Source organism: Coregonus clupeaformis, chromosome 20, assembly GCF_020615455.1.
Source record: "Coregonus clupeaformis isolate EN_2021a chromosome 20, ASM2061545v1, whole genome shotgun sequence".
Lineage (NCBI taxonomy): Eukaryota > Metazoa > Chordata > Actinopteri > Salmoniformes > Salmonidae > Coregonus > Coregonus clupeaformis.
In genome coordinates, this window is record NC_059211.1 from 46,541,111 (window position 1) to 46,560,577 (window position 19,467).

Here is a 19,467-nt window from a genome sequence, read left to right on the forward strand (position 1 = left end):
ACTACGCCGTCATGGATTAAAATCCTGCAGCGCACGCAAGGTCCCACTGCTCAAGCCAGCGCATGTCCAGGCCCGTCTGAAGTTTGCCAATGACCATCTGGATGATCCAGAGGAGGAATGGGAGAAGGTCATGTGGTCTGATGAGACAAAATATAGCTTTTGGTCTAAACTCCACTGCGCCGTGTTTGGAGGAAGAAGAAGGGTGAGTACAACCCCAAGAACACCATCCCAACTGTGAAGCATGGAGGTGGAAACATCATTCTTTGGGGATGCTTTTCTGCAAAGGGGACAGGACGACTGCACCGTATTGAGGGGAGGATGGATGGGGCCATGTATCGCGAGATCTTGGCCAACCACCTCCTTCCCTCAGTAAGAGCATTGAAGATGGGTCGTGGCTGGCTCTTCCAGCATGACAACGACCCGAAACACACAGCCAGGGCAACTAAGGAGTGGCTCCGTAAGAAGCATCTCAAGGTCCAGGAGTGGCCTAGCCAGTCTCCAGACCTGAACCCAATAGAAAATCTTTGGAGGGAGCTGAAAGTCCTGAAACCTGAAGGATCTGGAGAAGGTCTGTATGGAGGAGTGGGCCAAAATCCCTGCCCCAAATATTAAGCTCTGCTTTTCTGATGTATCAAATACTTATGTCATGCAATAAAATGCAAATTAATTACTTAAAAATCATACAATGTGATTTTCTGGATTTTTGATGATGATAGAAATTACAGACCTCTACATGCTTTGTAAGTAGGAAAACCTGCAAAATCGGCAGTGTATCAAATACTTGTTCTCCCCACTGTATACCCACATTTCTCAAAGTTTGATGTATGTATGAATTGTCAAGCTCAATGAGATCCCTATCCCACATCAGCAGGCTGAACTGAATTTTATGTTACTGAATAAAATGTATCGGTATGTCAACAGTAATACGGTTTCGATTTAGTGTCTTTATTATGATGAGCCATACTTGATACTGCCATGTCTTGTATCTTTTGAATACTACAGGTGTTCAACAGTGCTGAGAAGGCCTCCACAGCTTGGGGTTAACTGCTGCTGTGAATGAGACCATAGAAGAGAAGTGCTTGTAAATCCTTCCATCTCAATCACCTCCTCGAGATTAACAGTTAACCTGACTGCTGCCTCTCGGGTTTTCATGTCAGCCTGTCAAACAGAACAAAGTGCAAAGGGACAGAGTGGTGGTTGAACACACTCATAGGGGAAGAGGACACCAACTATCTCGGAGAGGATACACTTGTTGCCTTTTTGAGTAACTTAGGAGTCCCCCTCTCTCTGAAATTGGTCAGAGTTTTTGCAGGCAGAGTGTTCATATCTGGATAAGATTATGATTGGAACTATGGAGTTATACACCAAGGTAAGCGTTTGAGCCAGTATGTCTGACTCTAGCTGAGTAGACTTCGTTCATTTTTTGACCGTTTATTTTCAATGAAGTCATAGTTTATTCAGAGCAATTTACAGGAGCAATTAGGGTTAAGTACCTTGCTCAAGGGCACATTGACAGATTTTTCTATTTGGCTCTGGGATTTTTTTTTTTCTAGTTGGCTTTGGGATTCAAACCAGCAACCTTTTGGTTACAGGCCTAATGCTCTTAACCACTAGGCTACCTGCCGGCTACCTAATGTATGTAGCCTAGGACTACATATCATGAGGGTGTCATCTAGTGATAGAAATGTACATCATTGGAAATGCTTTAAATGTCCATGCTCAAGGATCTACTCTTTTAGCAGTGACACACATAACATAACATCATATTGCACAGGAAGTATTGTGTGTTGATCCAAGAGGTTGCCATTACTGGGATAGATCTTACGACAACATAATGAGTAATCCAAGATGAGACCGAGAGGGATGACGGACGTTAATTTTTAACGACATTTAGGAGTGTTTTATGCTGATGGATGACAAATGTCTTGCTTGGGTGGGACCTGGCAGTGTAACCGTAAAAGGTACACAGAGTAATAACAGACTGTAGAGCAGTAGAACAGATAGTGTCCTGTGTGATGTAATACTATCCTCTGCAGCTGTGTTTTGGACCACTGGCTGTTGGGGCCTGTCCACCTGGTGTGAAAGTGATACAGCAAAGGGTGTTGGCCATTAGTATAGGAAATCCCCCCCAATGAATGCTCACTTTTTCACTGGGTTTATACAATAAGCTCAACGTTTGTGATAACGTTTATTTCTTTAAAAGGGTGCCAGTGTGTGGGTGCCAGACCCAGAGGCAGTGTGGGTATCAGCCAAGCTTCTCAAGGACTACAACCTTGGAGACGAGAATGTACTGCTGCAGATCAGCGATGGCAGGGTGAGACACTCCCACACAGTTAACAGCTGGCATACTGTAGATGTATTGTTAGTCGCTCTGGATAAGCATCTGATAATGCCAAATATTGAATGTGCCACCCCTCTAGGAGGTGCAGTACCCAGTGGTGCCACCCTCTGGCCTCCCCCCTCTGGGGAACCCTGATATTCTGGAGGGGGAGAATGACCTCACTGCTCTCAGCTTCCTACACGAGCCTGCTGTTCTACATAACCTGAGAGTCCGATTCCTGGACTACAGCAGCATCTACACCTACTGTGGTAAGGAACAGAGAGAGAGGGGGAGAGAGGAAAGATGATGGAGAGACAGAGAGAGGTATAGTAGGAATAGGTTGAGGGATGGCGTGAGAGAGAGACAGAAAGAGATAGGGTGTGGTGGTCTTTCTTCAGATGCTGTTTGGCAGTGGACAGATATATGCAGCTCCTGTGTGCTCCTGCTTTTATGATTATGGCCTCATTATTCCATCTTTACTAGGTGTAAAGTTCACAGGGACATGGCCTCCTCTCTTTGGCTTCATACAAATTGGTTCTCCATAAGATGCTCAATAAACATTAACCTGAGAACACATGCATCTTATGTGATTGCTGTGAGAATTGTCCTATATCTTGCAGACATAAACAATAATCGAAGCAGTTTCGATATATGAAAAGTCATAGGATTTTTACAGATCCTTTCATTCAACCAATAACACTGTCATTTACAGTAGTGGAAAAAGTACCCAATTGTCATACTTGAGGAAAATAGAAAATGACTCAGGTAAAAGTGAAAGTCACCCAGTAAAATACTTCTTGAGTGAAAGTCTAAAAGTATTTGTTTTTAAATATACTTAAGTATCAAAAGTAAATGTATTTGCTAATATATACTTAAGTATCAAAAGTAAAAGTATAAATCATGTCAAATTCCTTATATTAAGCAAACCAAACGGTGAGATCTTGTTTTTTGAATTTACGGATAGCCAGGGGCACACTCCAACACTCAGACATAATTTACAAACATTTGTGTTTAGTGAGTCCGCCAGATCAAAGCCAGTAGGGATGACCAGGTAGGTTCTCTTGATAAGTGTGTGAATTGGACAATATTCCTGACCTGCTAAGCATTCAAAATGTAACGAGTACTCTTGGTTGTCAGGGAAAATGTATGGAGTAAAAAGTACATTATGCAATGTACTGGACTAAAAGTAAAAGTTGTCAAAAATATAAATAGTAAAGTAAAGTACAGATACTCAAAAAAACGACTTAAATAATACTTTAAAGTATTTTTACTTAAGTACTTTAAACCATTGGTCATTCACACCAACTGCTCATTCCAGGGATTGTGTTGGTGGCCCTCAACCCGTATGACCAGCTGCCCATCTATGGAGAGGAGGTGATCGATGCCTACAGTGGGCAGGACATGGCTGACATGGAGCCTCACATCTTTTCTGTGGCAGAAGAGGCCTACCGCACCATGACCAGGTCAGGGGTTAAAGTTCCTTGGGGGGTTGGGCCAGGGTTGCTGATGTTTGTAAAGAGCTCTATACAGATCAAATGTCAGTGACACGAGAGCCTTTGATCGGATCTCTTTAGTTGCCCTGTGTGACAAATGGCTCTGGAAATGACAAGAGTATTAAGAGGGTAGTTGTCTCTGTGTGCAGGGAGGAGAAGAACCAGTCCATTATAATTAGTGGGGAGTCTGGAGCAGGGAAAACAGTCTCTGCTAAGTTCACCATGCGCTACTTTGCTGTGGTGGGGGGAGCAGCGCAGCAGACCAGTGTGGAGGAGAGAGTACTGGCCTCCAACCCCATCATGGAGGTACTGACATGTGGGTGAATGAGTTCCCTTAACCTGCAATGTTCTTTTTTGAAGAGTGTGATTTTGGAAAAAGCATGTATTTAGCATATAAAAAATGTGTACTGTATTATGTCAGTATTCAGTTATAAAGGTAATAGCTAAAACGATGTAATGTATCGTATTTATGATTCTCTCCTTTACTCTTTAGTCCATTGGGAATGCTAAGACTACCCGCAACGACAACAGTAGCCGGTTTGGGAAGTACATTGAGATCGGCTTCGGACGGAAGGGAGATATCATTGGGGCCAACATGAGGACATACCTGCTGGAGAAGTCTCGAGTCGTCTTCCAGGCGTCACAGGAGAGAAACTACCACATCTTCTACCAGCTGTGTGCTTCTAGGGACCTGCCAGAGATGAGAGTCCTCAAACTGGGTGAGACTGGACCACAGTGTATTCAGTAACTTATTACAACAACAAGAACAGGGAACAAATGAACGTCAATGGGTCTAGCAGTGTATTTCAGAATTATGTGAGTGTTTTGATGTGTGTCTCTGTAGGTGGTGCTGAAACGTTCCGCTACACAAACCAAGGAGGGGAAGATTCCATGCAGATCCCAGGCACTGATGATGTAGTAGATCTGGAGCGCACTCGCAATGCATTCACCATTCTGGGTATACAGCATCTATATTAAACATATCTATGCTAACATGTTTACTCTGACTGTAGTGGTATGCAGTTTGAACATGCCAGTGTTGTGTGTACGCCTACAGGTGTGCCTCCTGACCAGCAGATGGAGCTCTTCAGGATCCTGGCAGCTGTTCTGCACCTGGGCAATGTCAACATCCAGGCCAGTGGGAGAGGTGGTGATCGAAGTTACATTGATGTAAGATTTTATGTTTTTTCGTAACTTTTTGCCCAGTATTTCCCTAAAACTCTCTCACATAATTCTTTCAAATATCCCATAACCAGGGGGAGGACCGTTCCCTGGCGGTGTTCTCCAAGCTGCTGGGGGTGGAGCGGACCCAGATGGCCCACTGGCTGTGCCACCGCAGGCTGGCAGTAGGGGGAGAGATGCTGGTCAAGCCCATGCCTGGTCAACAGTCCCTAGAGGCCCGGGACGCCCTGGCCAAGCATGTGTACGGTCAGCTGTTCACCTGGACCGTGACCCGGCTCAACTCTGCCCTCCGAGCCCAGAGGGAGCAGCCCAAGTCATTTATTGGGGTGCTGGACATCTATGGGTGAGTAGAAAGGGGGGGGGGAGGGGGGGGGGTCACACTTTAGATTACTTTACTGTTATACCTGTAATTACTATAATGACAGTAGTAACAACATATTATTAACATGTTGATTTCCGTTTTTGTCCATTTCTCTTTGACAGGTTTGAGACCTTTGAAAGGAACAGTTTTGAACAGTTCTGTATAAATTACGCCAATGAGAAATTGCAGCAGCAATTCAACAGGGTGAGTCACCAAGTGTGTGTGTGTGGGGTTGGACATAAATATGAATGTGTGTCTGTGTCCATGAACTTGTTATCCTCATGTCCCCTCAGTAACCCTTTGTCTCCCTCTCCTCACCCATGCAGCACGTGTTCCAGTTGGAGCAGGAGGAGTATGTCCGTGAGGAGCTGCCGTGGAGCAGGATAGAGTTCAGTGATAACCAGCCGTGCATCGCTCTCATCGAGGGGCAGCTGGGCCTGCTCGACTTGCTAGATGAGGAGTGCAGGGTCAGTCAGTCACAGTCCTGGTTTCTATGGAAACCACATTGTGTTGTGTCTGGTTTGTGTTAATGTGTCCAAACCGGCTTGAAATACAATAAATACATGTACTCAGGATATGCTGTGCATCTAAATAATCACTGAGTGCACTGGCGTGCCATTCATGTCTTGCGATGGATTTGATCCCCCACAATTTCCAAAAATACACTATTTTTCCTGCCAGAAAAAGTATTATCCTATTAAAAGTCAAACTTCAAAGTATTTATATAAAAAGCAGAAGATTTAACAAATGTACATTGATCCAGAAAAACCTTACTTCCATGGTGTCTGTTTCCTTGATCAGATGCCCAAAGGTTCAGAGGAGAGCTGGGCTAGGAAGCTGTATGATCAGCATCAGAGTAACGACCCCAGTCCACACTTCCGCAAACCTCGCATGTCCAACACTGCCTTCATCATCCTACACTTTGCTGACACGGTGAGCTAGTTATATTAGCCAGAGGATATTATATGCCGCTGTTTTACCTGTTTACAGAATGTGCTGGTTGCGGCAAAGTATTTAACTTAACCTTTCTTTTTTGTTTATCAGGTGCAATATGAATGTGATGGGTTTTTAGACAAGAACCGGGACACCGTTTTTGAGGAACCCATCAACATCCTAAGAGCCAGTCAGGTATCCCCTGCCAAAGTTTTAAATTAGAACTATGATGACCTGCATTCACACGGTGATGATCTGCAGCTTTCCCCCTGTCAGAAGTCTTGGCTCACTTTTCTTACCTCCTTGTCCTACTGTCAGTTTTGAGTGCATCTGAAGAGTAGAGGAATTTGAGGGAGGCTCACTGAGGAACCAGCTTTCAGCTGTCCACTTTTGTCAGACTGGGGTGAAATCTAGGCTGAGATAAAGATCCTAGGGTGAAATGGAGGACAGTAGAGGAAGAGATTAAACCTTTTTAACCTACTGTAACCCGGTCTGTCTGTCTCTCTGTCAGTCTGAGCTGGTGTCTGAGCTGTTCCAGCAGGAGCCAGCAGGGGGCAGTCTGTCCCTGTCAGGGGGGAAGTCCTCTCTGCCCAATGGGAGTCTACGCTCTGGCCCTGGGAAGAGAGCTCAGCGGGAACACAAACTCACTGTGGGCTTCCAGGTACTGTATGTCTCCCCCTGCTGTGGCCAGGCAACAATACAGCCAGTATCTACACCTATTATTGAAAAGTATCTTCATTTACAGCTTTTAACAGTTGACAAAATGAATTAGTTTTCTTGCTGCCATATTATGTCTGTATAACTTCATCCATGGCTTGTCGTATGCTGTTCTATGTTCTATGGACTGTAGGACAGGAGTGTGAGTTTGTGTGTTCCTCCATGTTTCTTCAAACAGTTCCGTCAGTCTCTGCAGCTGCTGATGGACACTCTGAACAGCACCACCCCCCACTACGTCCGCTGCATTAAGCCCAATGACCTCAAAGAGCCTTTTGTGTAAGTCAGACCCCTGCGCTCCAGCTCCAGCCATGTGTGTTCGTGGTGGGGGAGGTGTGTATGTGTGCAGTGTGTTAAACAGTGTGTATAATGTATGTGTTATGTGGAGAGAGGTGTGTGTAGTATGTTAAACAGTGTGTTATCTGTGTTTGTTGGGTGTGCAGTGTGTATTATGGGTTGCGTTGTGTTAAACAGTGTGTGTATAATGTGTGTATTGTCAGTAGGGGTGTGTGTGTGTGTGTGTGCAGCGTGTTAAGCAGATTTCTCCTCTCAGGTTCGACCCTAAAAGGGCCGTCCAGCAGCTGCGTGCCTGTGGGGTGCTGGAGACCATACGCATCAGTGCTGCAGGCTACCCATCCAGGTACACAACACACAGCACATTTAACATCAGCTTCACGTTTGGAATATTCACAGATAAACTCATCATATACACAGGAAACTGATACATAGTAGCATAGTTATTTCACATATGCAGAACATTGTATCTGTCCTGTAGCCACCAACATGAATGAAAAATGCACAATCAAAGATCTCAAGAGTATTTGTACTCACTCTGTGAAAATGTGTCCCTCTCCTCCTTCCACCATCTTGGTACCAGGTGGACCTATGCAGAGTTCTTCAGCCGGTACCGGGTGCTGCTGCGCGGGGGTGGGGTTCAGACCCAGGAACAGATCCAGGCGTCGTGCCAGAGGGCCCTGCCGGAGCTCATTCCAGACCCGGAGCAGTACTGCTTTGGGAAGACCAAGGTGTTCTTCCGTGCGGGGCAGGTGGCTCTGCTGGAAAGGCTGAGGGCGGAGAGGCTGAGGGCAGCCGGGGTGATCATCCAGAGCTGGGTCAGAGGCTGGCTGGGCCGCAGGCGATACATTAAGACCCGCTGGGCAACACTCACCATCCAGAGACACACCAGAGGAGCCCTGGCCAGGCGGTGAGAGCAGAATGACTGACTGTGTGGCACAATAACACATCATTCTGCTTTATACTGTATACTGTCATATACAATTTAGGGCACCTACAGTGGGGGAAAAAAGTATTTAGTCAGCCACCAATTGTGCAAGATGAGAGAGGCCTGTAATTTTCATCATAGGTACACGTCAACTATGACAGACAAAATGAGAAAAAAATATACTGAAAATCACATTGTAGGATTTTTAATGAATTTATTTGCAAATGATGGTGGAAAATAAGTATTTGGTCAATAACAAAAGTTTCTCAATACTTTGTTATATACCCTTTGTTGGCAATGACACAGGTCAAATGTTTTCTGTAAGTCTTCACAAGGTTTTCACACACTGTTGCTGGTATTTTGGCCCATTCCTCCATGCAGATCTCCTCTAGAGCAGTGATGTTTTGGGGCTGTCGCTGGGCAACACAGACTTTCAACTCCCTCCAAAGATTGTCTATGGGGTTGAGATCTGGAGACTGGCTAGGCCACTCCAGGACCTTGAAATGCTTCTTACGAAGCCACTCCTTCGTTGCCCGGGCGGTGTGTTTGGGATCATTGTCATGCTGAAAGACCCAGCCACGTTTCATCTTCAATGCCCTTGCTGATGGAAGGAGGTTTTCACTCAAAATCTCACAATACATGGCCCCATTCATTCTTTCCTTTACACGGATCAGTCGTCCTGGTCCCTTTGCAGAAAAACAGCCCCAAAGCATGATGTTTCCACCCCCATGCTTCACAGTAGGTATGGTGTTCTTTGGATGCAACTCAGCATTCTTTGTCCTCCAAACACGACAAGTTGAGTTTTTACCAAAAAGTTATATTTTGGTTTCATCTGACCATATGACATTCTCCCAATCCTCTTCTGGATCATCCAAATGCACTCTAGCAAACTTCAGACGGGCCTGGACATGTACTGGCTTAAGCAGGGGGACACGTCTGGCACTGCAGGATTTGAGTCCCTGGCGGCGTAGTGTGTTACTGATGGTAGGCTTTGTTACTTTGGTCCCAGCTCTCTGCAGGTCATTCACTAGGTCCCCCCGTGTGGTTCTGGGATTTTTGCTCACCGTTCTTGTGATCATTTTGACCCCACGGGGTGAGATCTTGCATGGAGCCCCAGATCGAGGGAGATTATCAGTGGTCTTGTATGTCTTCCATTTCCTAATAATTGCTCCCACAGTTGATTTCTTCAAACCAAGCTGCTTACCTATTGCAGATTCAGTCTTCCCAGCCTGGTGCAGGTCTACAATTTTGTTTCTGGTGTCCTTTGACAGCTCTTTGGTCTTGGCCATAGTGGAGTTTGGAGTGTGACTGTTTGAGGTTGTGGACAGGTGTCTTTTATACTGATAACAAGTTCAAACAGGTGCCATTAATACAGGTAACGAGTGGAGGACAGAGGAGCCTCTTAAAGAAGAAGTTACAGGTCTGTGAGAGCCAGAAATCTTGCTTGTTTGTAGGTGACCAAATACTTATTTTTCCACCATAATTTGCAAATAAATTCATAAAAAATCCTACAATGTGATTTTCTGGAGAAAATAATTCTCAATTTGTCTGTCATAGTTGACGTGTACCTATGATGAAAATTACAGGCCTCTCTCATCTTTTTAAGTGGGAGAACTTGCACAATTGGTGGCTGACTAAATACTTTTTTTCCCCACTGTACATTTGTCCAACTATATAAGCTACTATGCTGTTCTGTGTGGTGTAGGCTGGCAGACATTCTGCGCTACACCAAGGCAGCGCTGGTCCTCCAGAAGACGTACCGCATGGTGGCGATAAGACAGATGTTCCTGATGATCCGCGAGGCCACCGTCACCATCCAGGCTTTCACCAGGGGAACGCTGGCACGACGCCAATACAGACTGGTGAGGAAACACTGGCACAAAGGCCCCAGAATCTTTTTATCAATACATCTAATGTTTACAGCTTCAATATAAAATGCATTCCATACATTTAATAACTGGACCTAAACCTCCAGAGATAAGTCAGGGCAGGGCTCCAGCCCCAGGAACAGTAATATCTGATCCAGATTCTAGACTATCCTGATAAACAGAGTTACAAAACATTAGGAACACCTTCCTAATATTGAGTTGCACCCCCTTTTGCCCTCAGAACAGCCTCAATTCATTGAGGCATGGACTCTACAAGGTGTCGAAAGCGTTCCACAGGGATGCTGGCCCATGTTGACTCCAATGCTTCCCACAGTTGTGTCAAGTTGGCTGGATGTCCTTTGGGTGGTGGACCATTCTTGATACACATGGGAAACTGTTGAGCGTGAAAAACCCAGCAGTGTTGCAGTTATTGACACACTCAAACCGGTGCACCTGGCACCTACTACCATACCCTCAGAATGGCACACACACAATCCATGTCTCAATTGTCTAAAGGCTTTAGCCTGTCTCCTCCCTTTCATCTACACTGATTGAAGTGGATATAACAAGTGAGGGATCATAGCATTCACCTGGTCAGTCTGTCATGGAAAGAGCAGTGCGTTCCTAATGTTTTGTACACTCAGTGTCCTTAATCATTCTGTAATCTTTGAGTCTCACTAGGCTGTGTGCAATAATATAATGCATCTCTTCTATCCTCTCCCTCCCCAGGTGGTGGTGGAGCGGGCAGCGGTGTTGCTCCAGTCTGCAGTGCGTGGCTGGCTGGCCCGGCGGGCGTACAGGCAGGTGAGGGCGGCCATAGTGCTGATGCAGTGCTGTGTGAGGCGGCGGGCAGCCAGGAGGGAACTGGTGAAGCTGAAAGCCGAGGCTCGGTCGGTGGAGAAGTTCAGAGAACTCAACAAGGGCATGGAGGTCAAACTGATGCAGCTGCAGCTCAGGGCCGACCAGAAGGTGAGATGCTGGGGTCATGGAAGGTGGTGAGAAAGGGATGGGTGGAGGTGTAGAAGGGTGGAGAAGTCTGGGAAGGGGATGGTGAAGGGGCTTCAGAAGAAGATGGGTTGGGGATGTTTTGGATGGGTAGAGGAGACCAGGTGTTTCTAGGGGGCTGGTGAATGTTGATGAGCTGTTTAGAGGTTTTGGTACATCCAGAGTGGAAAAAATAAATGTGCAAAATGAATAATACAGAAGTGAACATGTATGTGTGTGTGTCCAGGCCAGGGAGAGCGGTGTTCTGAGAGAGACCCTCCAGGTGGAGCGTAAGGCCCACAGCACTGAGCTGGACGCCCTGCGGGGGGCGCTAGTTAAACTGCAGAACCAGCTAGAGACCCAGCACCAGACACAGCAGCCTCAGCCCAGCCCGGCCATCGCAGAGGAGGAGACAGAGGAGAGGAGGAGGGCAGAGGAGAAAGCAGCCCAGGAGATCCTACGACTCACACAGGTAGGTCTTGTTGGTCCTAATGGATCCGAAACAGCTCTTATGCTTTTCTGCAGAATAGTGGTATTTAAGGTCACTCTCCTCTGTCTCTGTTTACAGGAGGTGCAGGCTCTGCGGGTTGAGAGGGACTGTTTGGGGAAAGAGAAGGAGGATCTGAGCACTCGTTTGCTGGAGCAGGAGACAGCTCAGGAGAGTAGGTGTATTCATAACAGGTATCTGTTTTCAATGCGTCTCTCTATTTGTTTTTGTAATCCTACGTTTTATGTGTGTGCATCCAGAGTGTGTAGTTCAGGCTGTGGCCCAGGAAGGTAAAGCTCTGACAGCAGAGCTGGATGAGGAGAGGAGGAAGTACCAGGGTCTGCTCAGAGAGTTCACCAGGCTGGAGCAGAGATACGAAAACCTACGGGAAATGAGCATGCTCACTGAGGTACTCACACCTTGTATTCAACTCCATATTCCACTAGCCTGGGTGCCGGTCTCTCTGTTTTGCCTATGTGACGTATCAATGTAGAATTTTTGAGAGGTTATAATATTCAACCTCGCTGAAAAGTATTATATTTCTCTGTGTTACCGCTGCAGCACTCTAAGGGCTACAGACGGACAGATTCAAATCAAAGCCTGATCATGGAGCCCCCGTCCCCATCTCCGTCCCCGATGTCACCCCCCTTTTCCGGGCCCCCGACCTTCCCAGTCACACCTTCCTTCTCCAGCCTATCTGCCTTCCCCTCTCCGGAGGAGGTGAGGAGGGTTAGTGTGACGTCCCCCACCACAGAGAGGAGGGCCTGGCTTGGCTCTGACACACCCATGGTGAGATGCCCTCTCTCCCTCTGGATGGCTCCCTAACAGGGAATCAATAGGAAAAGTATGGTTCAGTTCTACTTGTCAATCAATCAATATGGCTCCTGTGGCTGAGATTGTGCTCTGTTCCTGTACCCAGGATACTCTGATGGAGAATGTGGGTGTGGCTAAAGACTCAGCTGGGAAGATGACAGGAGAAGACCTGGGGCACGCCTATGATGCTGTACGAGTGGCCAACAAGTCAGTCCCTATTCCCTGATCAATAATTTCACAGCAATATCTTTATATTTAGTTATCATTAAAAGAATGCAGATATATTCTACCCCCTGTCTGTGTGTAACTGTCAGGTTCCTGGAGAACCAGCTGCGTAGCCAGCGCTCTCAGGAGGAGGCGGAGTTGGAGGCTCTGCAGTTGCAGGCTAAACGGACGTGCTCTGATCCCTCCTCCACTGCAGACCAGCAGGTAGGGTCTCATATGAGCGGTCTGGCATCGTGAGGTGGATTACAGTGCGGATTCTGTTACTTTGAGCGTCACTGCTGTAACCGTCTCATAATGGCCCTGCATGTGTGCTCACTGTTCAGTACCTGGTGGAACTGGTGGAAGCCAGGGAGCAGGAGGTCTGCAGACTGAGGAGAGAACTGAAGGAGCTGAGACACACAGTCACACTCCGAAGACTACTGGCACAGACAGGTCTGGACAAACACACAACTATACACTTGAAACATTTCTTGACCGAAATGTCTAAAAAAGAAATGTGTAGAGGTCCATTTTTGTTTGGAGTAGATTTTTTAAATCATTGAGATCTATCATACTTGTTTGCTCGTCCCCCTAGGCCCAGTGCTGGCCCAGTGCACAGAGGATTCCCCTGCACCCCAGGCCAAGGCTGGGACTGTCACTGGGCTACTGGAGTGTAGGAAGAGAGATGAGGCCAAGCTCATGAAGACCCTCATCACAGGTAGGACCCCTAATCTTAACTCCATCTGTATAAATAGTGAATGTGCCCTCTAACCTCTCTGTATGTTCCAGACGTGAGGGTGGACAGTGCCCTCTCCCTGCCCCCTGGCCTGGCTGCCAGTGTGCTGTTCCTGTGTGTACGCCAGGCAGACTGCAGCGGAGACAAAACCCGTGCCCGCTCCCTCTGCACTGCTGCTGTCACTGCCATGAAGGGCGCTCTGAAGGTACGCACTCACACTTCTGCTTTTCAATCATGGCTCTCTTACAGGTCTGTTTCTTATTCATTTGTTGTGTCTTTCTTTTCCCCTGCTATCAGAAACACTGTAATGATGTGGACATGACAGCACTGTGGCTGAAAGATGCCTGCCTTCTCACTGACCTACTGACCCAGCACTCCAAACAGGCAAGACATCGACATCGCTCATCAAAATGTCACCAATAATGTCAGGAGCTATTCAGGACGATGTAACCTGACAGGGCAAAAACACCCCTAGTTCTTGGGCTAAAGGCAATAACAACCACTACATAAATACTTCAACATGTGATTAACAAACTGTATTTGTGCTTGGCCTCTAGGGTGAGGATTTGGTTCCGTTGACCTCTGACCTGAGTGAGCTAAACCGTGCTCTGAGTGACCTCTGTATCCAGGCCTATCAGCAGCTCCTGTCCATCTCAGAAAGCCGCCTGCAGCCCATCATTGGTACGACTGACTAACTCCAGAACAATATCAAAACCAACCAACCCAGTCAACTAAACGTTTTATCATAGTTTGCTTTCATTCCACTATGTAATCCTTCAAGAGTAGCTCCTGTTCCCCTGACCCACTCTATCCCTCCACAGTTCCTGCCATGCTGGAGAGTGAGATGATCCCAGGACTGTCTGGGTCGGGGGTGAAGCTGGGGAACTCTAGGAAGCGTGCGGGGTCTGACCCCAGGGCCGGAGAGAGGAATGCAGGGGAGGCCCCCACTATGGCTGCAGTGCTGAGGGAGCTGGGTGCCCTCCACACGGCCCTGTCCCGCCAGGCCCTGCCACCCACCCTGATGGAGCAGGCCTTCCGCCAGCTCACCTACCTCCTCTCTGCCTCTGCCCTCAACAGCCTGTTGCTACGCAAGGACATGTGTAGCTGGAGCCGCGGCTTGCAGATACGGTCAGAGGACAGAAACACATACCCCCATACACACATTTATACACACACAGGGCCTTCGTAGGAACATGTTTCAATAAAAGATATGCAACCAGATATCTAATATAAAGCTCTATTCAATCTGTATTGTGGAAGTTCAGCGCTAAAGCCCAATTAAAATTAAATTTCCCGCGTTGGCTTAGACTGCATTCACAGTAAACGCAGCAAATGTCATACCAAACGGAAATTACCTTTACATTTCTATCGCGCAATCTGTACCGCTTCAGCAATACCGATTGAATAGAGCCACTAGAGTTGGTTTATATAGGTGACAGTTTGCATATAGAGTACCAGGTAACTGTTGGATCTGACTCCATTCTTTTTGTTCTGCTGGGTTCTGCCAGGTATAATGTGAGTCTGCTGGAGGAGTGGCTGCGGAGCCGTGGGCTGCAGGCAGGGGGAGCTGTAGCCCTGTTGGAGCCTCTCATCCAGGCCGCTCAGCTCCTGCAAGTGGGCAAGAAGACAGACGCTGATGCACAGGCCCTCGTTCACACCTGCACTGCCCTGTCCACCCAGCAGGTGACGCCCTTATCACCATTACTACACTCTCATTGCAATGGGTGGTTTTTAAACTGGTATTGGTAGGGTGAAATGTTCAAAGTGTCCTAGATATTATTTCAATAGAATAAAACCAATATGATTCTGTGAACATTATTCTCTTCACTAGAGAACCATGTTGTTTTTATACAGTATATGTCTATGTACAACCACACACCCTTGCAGGGCTAAGCTAACTGTGTCTCTGTTGTGTTCCAGATTGTGAAAATTCTGACCCTGTACACCCCTCACAGTGACCTAGAGGAGAGGGTGACACTCAATTTTATCCGCACAGTGCAGGTACAGTTCCGCAATACATACTACAATAATGGAAACTTCTCATAACATGGCATATTGAATTTTCAACTGAATTAATTAATTACATTTTATTTTTGTGTCAAATCGCCAGTTGGCAACCCATCCCTTATGGGATTAATTGACACATAAACAAACATTACAATAATTTACTGTGATAATTCAGTGATAATTCTTCTTCCGGTGTTCTCTGCAGTGCGCATCGCAGAAAGAGTGCATTTTTTATATATAAACTCAGCAAAAAAAGAAACGTCCCTTTTTCTGGACCCTGTCTTTCTTAGATAATTCGTAAAAATCAAAATAACTTCACAGATCTTCATTGTAAAGGGTTTAAACACTGTTTCCCATGCTTGTTCAATGAACCATAAACAATTAATGAACATGCACCTGTGGAACGGTCGTTAAGACACTAACAGCTTACAGACGGTAGGCAATTAAGGTCACAGTTATGAAAACTTAGGACACTAAAGAGGCCTTTCTACTGACTCTGAAAAACACCAAAAGAAAGATGCCCAGGGTCCCTGCTCATCTGAGTGAACGTGCCTTAGGCATGCTGCAAGGAGGCATGAGGACTGCAGATGTGGCCAGGGCAATAAATTGCAATGTCCGTACTGTGAGACGCCTAAGACAGTGCTACAAGGAGACAGGACGGACAGCTGATCGTCCTCGCAGTGGCAGACCACGTGGAACAACACCTGCACAGGATCGGTACATCCGAACATCACACCTGCGGGACAGGTACAGGATGGCAACAACAACTGCCCGAATTACACCAGGAACGCACAATCCCTCCATCAGTGCTCAGACTGTCCGCAATAGGCTGAGAGAGGCTGGACTGAGGGCTTGTAGGCCTGTTGTAAGGCAGGTCCTCACCAGACATCACCGGCAACAACGTCGCCTATGGGCACAAACCTACCGTCACTGGACCAGACAGGACTGGCAAAAAGTGCTCTTCACTGACGAGTCGCGGTTTTGTCTCACCAGGGGTGATGGTCGGATTCACGTTTATCGTCGAAGGAATGAGCGTTACACCGAGGCCTGTACTCTGAAGCGGGATCGATTTGGAGGTGGAGGGTCCGTCATGGTCTGGGGCGGTGTGTCACAGCATCATCGGACTGAGCTTGTTGTCATTGTAGGCAATCTCAACGCTGTGCGTTACAGGGAAGATATCCTCCTCCCTCATGTGGTACCCTTCCTGCAGGCTCATCCTGACATGACCCTCCAGCATGACAATGCCACCAGCCATTCTGCTCGTTCTGTGCGTGATTTCCTGCAAGACAGGAATGTCAATGTTCTGCCATGGCCAGCAAAGAGTCCGGATCTCAATCCCATTGAGCACATCTGGGACCTGTTGGATCGGAGGGTGAGGGCTAGGGCTAGGGCCGTTCCCCCCAGAAATGTCTGGGAACTTGCAGGTGCCTTTGTGGAAGAGTGGGGTAACATCTCACAGCAAGAACTGGCAAATCTGGTGCAGTCCATGAGGAGGAGATGTACTGCAGTACTTAATGCAGCTGGTGGCCACACCAGATACTGACTGTTACTTTTGATTTTGACCCCCCCCTTTGTTCAGGGACACATTATTCAATTTATGTTGGTCACATGTCTGTGGAACTTGTTCAGTTTATGTCTCAGTTGTTGAATCTTGTTATGTTCATAGAAATATTTACACATGTTAAGTTTGCTGAAAATAAACGCAGTTGACAGTTTCTTTTTTTGCTGAGTTTATATATAAAATACAAATAATCTAATAAAAACCAATACATAATAAATAGTAAATAAGGTTATCCAAACTAATTATAAATACAGAAAAATTAAACAGAAGGCATTTGTTGTGACTTGTTACTACAGCAACGAACAGTCCTCTTTACACCCTCACAGGCTGTCTGAAGTCTATATATTCACTGTCTTCACTAGGATTGTGATGTGGTCTGGTTACTAGCAGTGTGGTTGTGTTATGGTCATCATTTCCGCTTTGTTCCATCAGGGTCTGCTGAAGCAGCGTCCGGGCGGTCAGCCTCCACAGCTGCTGATGGACGTACGGCGTGTGTTCCCTGTCACCTTCCCGTACCTGCCGCCCCCGCCCGTCCGCGCTGACCAGCTGGACATCCCAGACTCCCTCAAGATCTCCTTCCTACGACGTCCTTAGAGGAAGCAGTAGTTATTCACTGTGGATTTCAGTCTTTTTTCAAGTGGATTTCAGTCTTTTTTGATTTCAGTCTTTTTCCTGCAGGCTATACGGCATATTAAAGGAATTGTAAGTAAATAACAAATGTGTAATTTTTTTATCAGGCATTCTTTGAGTAGCATAAGTATGGGACTCTTATTGCTACTCTTCCTGTGAGGGTTATTGTGCTGTTAGAATGGCCATATGGATTTTTTCTCATCTGTTTCAGAGTATGGATTTTGGACACAAAGATTTCCTTATCTGTACTAATATTACAGTATTGCCTGTCTGCTGATTTACATTTCCCTATTTGATGCCTCCCACATACCTCAGTGCCTACCTACAGTGAGGGAAACAAGTATTTGATCCCCTGCTGATTTTGTACGTTTGCCCACTGACAAAGACATGATCAGTCTATAATTTTAATGGTAGGTTTATTTGAACAGTGAGAGACAGAATAACAACAAAATAATCCAGAAAAACGCATGTCAAAAACGTTAGAAATTGATTTGCATTTTAATGAGGGAAATAAGTATTTGACCCCTCTGCAAAACATGACTTAGTACTTGGTGGCAAAACCCTTGTTGGCAATCAGAGGTCAGACGTTTCTTGTAGTTGGCCACCAGGTTTGCACAAATCTCAGGAGGGATTTTCTCCAAGTCATTAAGGTTTCGAGGCTGACGTTTGGCAACTCCCTCCACAGATTTTCTATGGGATTAAGGTCTGGAGACTGGCTAGGCTACTCCAGGACCTTAATGTGCTTCTTCTTGAGCCACTCCTTTGTTGCCTTGACTGTGTGTTTTGGATCATTGTCATGCTGGAATACCCATCCACGACCCATTTTCAATGCCCTGGCTGAGGGAAGGAGGTTCTCACCCAAGATTTGACGGTACATGGCCCGTCCATCGTCCCTTTGATGCGGTGAAGTTGTCCTGTCCCCTTAGCAGAAAAACACCCCCAAGCATAATGTATCCACCTCCATGTTTGATGGTGTTCTTGGGGTCATAGGCAGCATTCCTCCTCCTCCAAACACGGCGAGTTGAGTTGATGGCAAAGAGCTCGATTTTGGTCTCATCTGACCACAACACTTTTACCCAGTTCTCCTCTGAATCATTCAGATGTTCATTGGCAAACTTCAGACGGGCCTGTATATGTGCTTTCTTGAGCAGGGGGACCTTGCGGGTGCTGCAGGATTTCAGTCCTTCACGACATAGTGTGTTACCAATTGTTTTCTTGGTGACTATAGTTCCAGCTGCCTTGAGATCATTGACAAGATCCTCCCGTGTAGTTCTGCGCTGATTCCTCACCGTTCTCATGATCATTGCAACTCACGAGGTGAGATCTTGCATGGAGCCCCAGGCCGAGGGAGATTGACAGGTCTTTTGTGTTTCTTCCATTTGCGAATAAACGCACCAACTGTTGTCACCTTCTCACCAAGCTGATTGGCGATGGTCTTGTAGCCCATTCCAGCCTTGTGTAGGTCTACAATCTTGTCCCTGACATCCTTGGAGAGCTCTTTGGTCTTGGCCATGGTGGAGAGTTTGGAATCTGATTGATTGATTGCTTCTGTGGACAGGTGTCTTTTATACAGGTAACAAACTGAGATTAGGAGCACTCCCTTTAAGAGTGTGCTCCTAATCTCAGCTCGTTACCTGTATAAAAGACACCTGGGAGCCAGAAATCTTTCTGATTGAGAGGGGGTCAAATACTTATTTCCCTCATTAAAATGCAAATCAGTTTATAACATTTTTGACATGATTTTTTTGTTGTTGTTCTGTCTCTCACAGTTCAAATAAACCTACCATTAAAATTATAGACTGATCATTTCTTTGTCAGTGGGCAAACGTACAAAATCAGCAGGGGATCAAATACTTTTTTCCCTCACTGTATGTGCATTTTTCCACTGGGAAATGTTGTACATTGCAACTGTGTGCTTAATATATTTTTTAATTGGTAATACGTTCCAGATA

The 19,467-nt window shown here is 46.4% G+C and overlaps 1 protein-coding gene across 1 annotated transcript; it reads left to right on the forward strand.

Moving 5' to 3' along the window:
- The first annotated feature begins 1,230 nt into the window (after window positions 1-1,230).
- LOC121533531 (unconventional myosin-Vb-like) lies at window positions 1,231-17,887 on the forward strand. The gene is made up of 34 exons (XM_045205801.1): window positions 1,231-1,369; window positions 2,204-2,314; window positions 2,421-2,589; window positions 3,639-3,783; window positions 3,963-4,119; window positions 4,307-4,532; window positions 4,658-4,771; window positions 4,871-4,983; window positions 5,070-5,338; window positions 5,479-5,560; window positions 5,683-5,823; window positions 6,158-6,289; window positions 6,401-6,484; window positions 6,801-6,950; window positions 7,185-7,282; window positions 7,557-7,643; window positions 7,881-8,207; window positions 9,931-10,087; window positions 10,823-11,062; window positions 11,325-11,549; window positions 11,646-11,739; window positions 11,825-11,973; window positions 12,126-12,353; window positions 12,484-12,584; window positions 12,692-12,806; window positions 12,926-13,034; window positions 13,177-13,299; window positions 13,371-13,522; window positions 13,615-13,701; window positions 13,875-13,998; window positions 14,139-14,445; window positions 14,826-15,000; window positions 15,238-15,318; window positions 17,318-17,887. Exons 1-34 carry the CDS (start codon window positions 1,340-1,342, stop codon window positions 17,477-17,479), a joined length of 5,064 nt encoding a protein of 1,687 aa, XP_045061736.1. The 5' UTR covers window positions 1,231-1,339; the 3' UTR covers window positions 17,480-17,887.
- The last annotated feature ends 1,580 nt before the right edge of the window (window positions 17,888-19,467 follow it).

Excerpts from the sequence above, each read along its gene's own strand:
- LOC121533531 (XM_045205801.1), top strand. The coding sequence starts at position 1,340 with ATGATTGGAACTATGGAGTTATACACCAAG. Across the intron at positions 11,740-11,824 it reads GCAGGAGACAGCTCAGGAGA|AGTGTGTAGTTCAGGCTGTG; the intron begins GTAGGTGTATTC and ends GTGTGCATCCAG. Across the intron at positions 11,974-12,125 it reads AAATGAGCATGCTCACTGAG|CACTCTAAGGGCTACAGACG; the intron begins GTACTCACACCT and ends TTACCGCTGCAG.